Genomic DNA, 7317 nt, shown 5'->3' with positions numbered 1-7317 from the left:
AGCCATAACTTATTGCTTCCCACTATTACACTCAATAAGAATGAAAACTAAAGGGCTTCTTTGAAGCTATATTTTACTTGAGTCAATAAATCCATGCCAATTACTCAAGGAAGCTCAGCACAACCACAAACAAATTTTGACATTTAAAATGATAGGGAAGAAATTCTGCAACCCTTCGTCATCAGAGCAACTATCTTAACCATAGCTTAATGTGACTCATTATGAGATCTGTAACATGCTCAAACCTATTAGGTGTGAGACATGTTTCCTTGAAAAAGGAGAGATGTTGTTGCGATTTCCACAAGGGTGAGTGTGCATGCACATTTTCATAAACTATTTCGAAGTGCATACCAAGGAAAGCCTGTTATTCCAAGAGTTTATAGCTCCCTCTCATGTCCGGTGGGTGACTGACAGCAAGAGGCAGGCAGAGGGTGTTTCTCCATTGCATCTGGGCCAGGAACAGCTGACTGGTTGGGATCTAATTGCTCTCAAGTGAGGTCAGCAGGAGGCATTTATCTAAGCAGAGTGCACAGCGACAGGGGAAGATGCACAGAGTCAGCCTGCCAGAGTCAGACAGACATCCATGGGAATTGGCAGAAGCTCCAAGCTCTTGCTTACCTCTACTTCATCACTGTGCTTGGTTTACAACTGAGACGACAGCTTTAAAACTACAGAGGCTTCAAATTAAAACTCTCTCTGAAAGGGAACACATCTCCGACAATTCTTGTCATCACTCAGAGCACATGTAAGTCATTAAACTTTGTTTTTGTTTTTACAGGAAAAGCAGCACAGTTTGTTTGTATATATTCTGATACAGATGAGATTACAGACCATAGTCTTGTAAAGTAATCCAACAACGTTGTTGCAATACGTCTGTTGTGGGTCTATGAAAGGGAGTAATTTGCCTGTCAATGTACACCTCAGGAATTTTTAGATATTGCTAGGATATGTACAAAACGTATTTGTGTCAAACACAAAATATTAGATAAAGGAAAGTGTTTATTTGAACGTTGCTATACATTTTGGTCGATCCTTGTTATAATTTACAGAATTAGTTGTTTTTTTTATGAGTTTTTTTAACAACATTTTTTTTTTAACATGTAAGTGTATCTCTGGGTCTAATTTTACAACTGCATTAGCTAGAATCAAACCAGTTTACTTTATTTTCACAGCGACATCCCTGCGTAACATTTGCTGAGCTGGATTATGAAGTCTCTTGTCGGACTATGTTCTCAAGAGGATGGAGCAGTCTACGCAGAGCATCGCTGAGGACTAAAGACAGATATCATCGCATAATACTGTCACCAGTATTTTTCAGAGCACTCTCCAGCTTCAGCCAACCCCAACCAGCTTCACAAAGTCTCCTCCACAACCATCTCGTCCCAACGTCCTAATAGGAATCACTGCAACAGGACCCGGAGGTCTCAACACAAGCATTATAGTCAGGGATCAGGGGGTCACTGGGCTGAGGGATAGCGCACAGATCTCTATCTCACATTTAAGTATGTTGTTCATTGACCCCCACTGCATTGTATTATAATGCGCAAATGGATGCTGACATGGAACCTTCAAAATCTGTTCTCGGGACTGTACCTGCATGCCATCTTCTTGTTCGGCAGCGTGTGTGTGGTCTACAGTGACTGCACTCCAGAGCAACTTGCCGCCATCATGAACTGCTCCAAACACGAGCGCCATACCAGGAACTACGACTACATGGAGGGAGGAGATGTGCGCATCCGACAGCTGTTCAGCCGCACGCAGTGGTTTCTGACAATTGATGACAATGGCAACATCAACGGGACTCAAGATCCCACCAATTGCTACAGTAAGGATGACTCTTTTTTTTCAAATTATAATACCAATGGTACATTATGAGTTCCAATTATTATCAATAAAAAACGAATCCAATTTGCAAGAATATATATTCCAAATATACATTTACTTAAATGCAGGTACGAAGTTATTCCAAGAATATGAAATCGTATGATTCTGGTATTGCAGAGTTTAGTTGTGTTTCCAGTAAAAAACCTTTGACTTGTCAAGCTGACAGAAGCACGTGGGAGGTGTTATTGTACAGAGTTCTCCAAAGAGTAATCACAGTGTTAATGGGTCATGAGTCTCTGTTCGAGCAGCCAAAGTGACAGAGGTAAAATGAAGCAGGTTGGGGCTTTGGCTTGTTAAACCATAACGCCATCTAAACACAGGCTGTAATTAAGTAAACTGAAGGGCCATGGAGCCTGTTGGGTGCCAGGATCCTGTGACCTCACACTCACACTGCAGCAGACTCACTTTCGTTCTGCTTGATTTACTCTCCCAGAAACTAACACTGTCAGAATGAGGTCTGGGACAAAGAACTGGCATGAATATTAGAAATGGAAAATGTGTTGATATCAACCTTATGATGAATGTCTCACACAGAGACAGCCACGGTACTGTGTTTTTAAATATGTCCAATAAGCTTGCTATTTCAACACTGAGTGACTAATTTTATTTGATAGTCATTACCTTTTAATTAAACACAATTGTTTCATGTTTGTATTAGAGCCAATGTTAACCACTGAAGATCTCGGCCATGGATGTGAGGATGTTTTCAAGTACTTATCATTTCCTCCTATCTGACAGTGTGGCCGTGGCTGGAATGTTGGCTTGGGGGGGAAATGCCTCAAAGTGGATGAAAAACTGCTTGTGTAACAATTGACAACAAAAGACAGAAAGAATTACACAACCATGGCTGACAGTCGCACGCTAAAAGCACAAAAAAATGTAACAAAGAAGCATTTGAAAAGACCAGATATATGTGTTCTAAATCAGTGAGTAATTATTTGTTGCCCACAGTGAACACAAATTCATCTGATTGCTTGAACTGCTTGTTTTTTTTTTACAAAAAGAGAAAGCATAAAAGAAGAAACCAAAATGAGAAACTTAGAGCTGAATTATTTTTGGCAGCTACATTTTTTTACTTCTAGCTTTTGTATGTGTTATATTCTCAAATCAAACAAACACATGTTACATTTAAGTAGCAGATACATTTCCAAACACAATACTAAATGGTAACTACTAACATATGTACGTGTCTGTGTCCAAGTGAAAGGCGATGTGCATGTTGTGATCACAAAAATGTGATAATAATTTCAATAAAAGGTTGTGCTCAGCCACAGCAAAGAGAAGATAAACAACTTCGAAATAGGCCATCAACAACTCCCAAACCACATAAACAATTGGAAAACAAGACATTGGAAGACTATATGAGGGAGTAGTAATATGTTATAGTTCTCTACTAAGTCACTCAGATTGAAAAATAAAATACCTGGTGTCAGGTGCAGAAGAAAAAAAAGGATCGGATCTTCAACCTGCTACTTGTTTACAGTCATTTGATAAATGACACACTGACATACAGGTAATCTGATGAAAGTCTGAAGTATTCTGTAGTTTCGGTGAAGATGAGGATTTGCCTATGAAGTATGAAGCAGTCAATATTAATCTTAACATCGCAACATCCTTTCCAGGGGATGAAAAAATAGATTCAAACACTGTTCAGAGAAAACAGGATTAGGGATTACCCAAAAGTCAGTTTACTTAGCCAGAGGCTCAGCAAGTGATGACAAATCTGTTCAAGCTGAGGTTAGTTTATCTGCGTCAGAGACAATGTTAACAATATGTGTGCATGTGTGTGGAAATATGTGCAATCTTTCACAGTAGACAAAACAACCAAAACGGTTACATTTTTTATAACAACCATTAAGACACACTAAGAACAAAGTCATTCCAGTGCGATCCCTACTTATTACATTATTTGACTAAAAGTTCATTATAGGAATTTAACGGTTAACTGACTGTTAATGTTCACAAATGAAGATATAGCTCTAATAGTGTAATTTTAAACCTCAACTTTAATCATATTAAATCAAATCTAACAGGGGGATAGAAAAGCAGGGCACACCTTTTAAGGGAAGTAATATTAAGTCAAATATCAAGTGCTAACTGAGCACGAACAACATTTTATGATGGGGACTCTGACATCTGTTAGTGGTCTAGCAAACACTAACATGCAGCATGCTTAATGTCCGTCTGAACTGCCTTAATAGATGTCTCCCCTTTTCTCTTCCTCCCAAATGAAATTATTTCTGCAATATGTAACAAGGTTTTTATCTAACATGAAAATATATCATCTGGACATTGTTGATGTATAACTTTCGGACTTCAGTAAATGTTGTATGATTCAAACCTATAATAACCTTACCGTAACCTTTGTATAACAAGATCTTCTTCATTTCAGATCTTAAAATGTTTCTCTTTGGTCTGATTTGTTTAGTTTTATTTGCATCTTCTCCAAAAGCATCTAGTGTTAAGACATTACATTTATATTGTTTCATTGTAGGGACTAGTAATATTTGATTCAATTAACAATTTCAGAAATGCCTTTGTTTATACTGCACTGTATTTCCAAGAAGTGCAATGAAACATTTGGTACCCACCAGAAGTTCTTTAACAAAATAAGAAGAAATGACAAACCAAAACAATTCAGTGCAAGTTTACTTTCCCACAGAATTGAAGAGCAGCCCTAAAACGTAGCGTGCAAAGCTCATTCAAGGAGGTAGTTTCCTTAATCCCAGGAGAAAGAGGCCTAATCTGTCTCCCATATGTGGCATGGCATAGGTTGTGGTTTGTGTAATAGCCACCCAGGCCATTTTACAACGCTTGAATAAAGCCAGAGAGACCACTGGCTGATTAACCACAGGAACTACCGTCTAGCTTGTTAATGAAGATGGATGTTGGGCACAGCACAGAGCCACAGTGAAGGCTAGATGTTGACACGTTTTATCTATCCTGTAATATGTCGTGTTTTATTAACTGTGCAACTGTCTGGCAGGTATCCTGGAGATCAGGACAGTGTCTGAGGGGGGCATACTGGCTATCAAAGGTGTGAAGAGTCAGTACTACATAACTATGAACAAGGCTGGACTGCTGCAAGGCAAGGTAATATTTTCCTCTTTGAGAGGCCACACACTGTTCAAGATAATACATAATCAAGCAAATATAAAGCAATAATTGCAGAACATAAATTTGAACTAATGAAGCACTTACAATAATGACATTCAAATATTTTTTTCAAGCTGTTATATTTGTCTTATCCTTTACAGAGGCTCTACAATGAAAACTGCAACTTCAAGGAGGTTTTCCTAGAAAACTACTTCAACGCTTACTCCTCTGCAAAGTGGACTAAAAATCGCAAAGAAATGTTCATAACTCTGTCTCAGAAGGGAAGGCCGATGCGAGGAAAGAAGACCAGGAGGGAGCACATAGCGTCTCACTTCATCCCTATGAAGTGCAGGGAGGAGGAGAGGAGAGTGGACTGAAAAGGCTGACGACTGATCAGTCGCAGATTGTGTATGATTTCAATCACATATTATATATGTTACCAGACACATGTAAACTCATTACCAACATCACGCTCCACTTTCCTCTAGGTGTAGGTTATGTAATGTCTATTATATGTTGTCATTTCCATAAGATAAGGCATTATATATCAGATGAGCACATTGAGCTATTCAAAACATTCTCAAATAAAATGTCGAAACAAGGACATATTTGTAACAGCCTTGAATGAAACACAAACTGTAAAACCACTAAAGGCTACTTATTGTTGGTTTCTTTTGAGTTAAATATTATATTTCCTCATATAACAGTTGAGTGTTTTCTTGTAAAAAAGTACAATGCACAGTCAAGACTGTATCCTTTTCCAAAGATGATCTTCACCCAGCCAGAGGAGGAGCTCTCTATGATCAACAGAAAGGCCCACGATGGAGATTTGTCTTGACCAAGAAGTGCTGAAGCAAGCTGGACTTTTCTTTTTTTACTGATTGTGGTCAGAGCACACAAAACAGAGGCAGGATAAACTACAAACGCATGTTGAGTAAAGTTAAGAGTGTGTAGGACAATCTGTTGTGGATGATCTGTTTTGAGGACCAGACTGGTCAAGTGCTGCTCACTGATTCCCTCTTCATTATCAAGGTGTGATTTTGAAATGGTAAAGTATTCTGCTGTTGCTGATAAAAATATCCAGATAAAAATACAAAGTGAACAATATGTTAAATGCAGTGTTGGGAACGTTACAAAGTAACGCGTTACTGTAACGCAACTACTTTTGCGGTAACTAATAGCGTTACTAGTTACCTATTCCCATTAAGTAACGCCGTTATAGTTACTGTGATTTAAATGGGTGCGTTACTGCGTTACATTATGTGATGGAACTGAACCGAATCTCCCTGCGGATGTAACTTACACGCGAATACAGCGATGTCCTCTCACAGCACCTGGAAAAGAGAAAGTAACCAGAGAGGAGTGATGATTGGTTAATGCGGGGTAACATTTCAGGGTAAGCCAATCAGAGACGCGGGTGGGCGGGTCTTGCCTTATGGGGAAAATACACACACGAACACTGTCCAGCACTCTGTGTGGAAGTGAAACACTCTGTGTTAAGACATTCACATTTTAACCAAGACAAGACATTCATCAGGTCAATTTATTTTTACGACATATAATCAACTCATTTCAATCTCAAAAGATGACTCACTCTTATCATTTATGGTTGTAAGTTATTTGTATAAATCAATTAAATGATATGCTAAACTTCAAGAGTGTCCCTTTTCCTTATAATGTGCATTGTTCTACTTATATTATTCTACTTGGATTGCTGGTGGGTTCTTTGACCACTAGGGGGTATAAGAGACTCTAAAAAGCAAACAACTAGCTTATTAAGTCATTTGTGTCACATGTCAGCCTACTTGCCCCCAGGAAGTGCGCCGGACTCTGAGGAAAATATTCGTTGTGTCCAAACGGCGGTACAACATGGTCCGTGATGTCCCTGGGCCCGGAAATACTTGTTCCCATTGATTGGGTAAGAGACGTCTGTAAATCGTTGGATAATTATTTTTTAACCAAATAAACTACCCAGTATTAACATTTGTATATATCCCTTATTAAAAACATTAGGTTCTCAAATTGTAAAATGTGCTAATAACGTTATGAGAGTTATTTTCCTCGGCATTATGAACGCGCATCTGACACATAGGCCGTTTCTCAATCACGAGTAAAACTGATGCAGAGCAACTATTTCAAGTATACTACGGGTCCGTGTACGTTTTGTTAGTTTGATTTTTCGTTTGAACCTATGGTTTGAACCAAAATCCAAAAAACGAAAATACCAGCCTTTTTTCGTTTTTGATTTAAAACGGAAAAACGGAAAACCAAAGCCGTTTTCCCGTTTGTGTTGTCTGAATCAAAAGACGGATAACGAGAAAACCTAATAAAAAAAAG

At 38.6% G+C, this 7317-nt stretch overlaps 1 protein-coding gene across 1 annotated transcript; it reads left to right on the top strand.

Moving 5' to 3' along the window:
• The first annotated feature begins 506 nt into the window (after positions 1-506).
• On the top strand, positions 507-6579 carry fgf7 (fibroblast growth factor 7). Its single transcript, XM_034109189.1, has 4 exons — positions 507-745; positions 1173-1825; positions 4871-4977; positions 5142-6579. Exons 2-4 carry the CDS (start codon positions 1540-1542, stop codon positions 5355-5357), a joined length of 609 nt encoding a protein of 202 aa, XP_033965080.1. The 5' UTR covers positions 507-745; positions 1173-1539; the 3' UTR covers positions 5358-6579.
• The last annotated feature ends 738 nt before the right edge of the window (positions 6580-7317 follow it).

Source organism: Pseudochaenichthys georgianus, chromosome 3 (genome assembly GCF_902827115.2).
Source record: "Pseudochaenichthys georgianus chromosome 3, fPseGeo1.2, whole genome shotgun sequence".
In the NCBI taxonomy this organism is placed as follows: Eukaryota; Metazoa; Chordata; class Actinopteri; order Perciformes; family Channichthyidae; genus Pseudochaenichthys; species Pseudochaenichthys georgianus.
Note: the sequence above shows the minus strand (reverse complement) of the source record. Positions and strands in the feature narration are given on the sequence as shown.

Coding starts and splice junctions, on each gene's coding strand:
- fgf7 (XM_034109189.1), top strand. CDS start 1,540: ATGCGCAAATGGATGCTGACATGGAACCTTCAAAATCTGTTCTCGGGA. Junction 1,826..4,870: donor AGATCCCACCAATTGCTACA/GTAAGGATGACT, acceptor ACTGTCTGGCAG/GTATCCTGGAGATCAGGACA. Junction 4,978..5,141: donor CTGGACTGCTGCAAGGCAAG/GTAATATTTTCC, acceptor TATCCTTTACAG/AGGCTCTACAATGAAAACTG.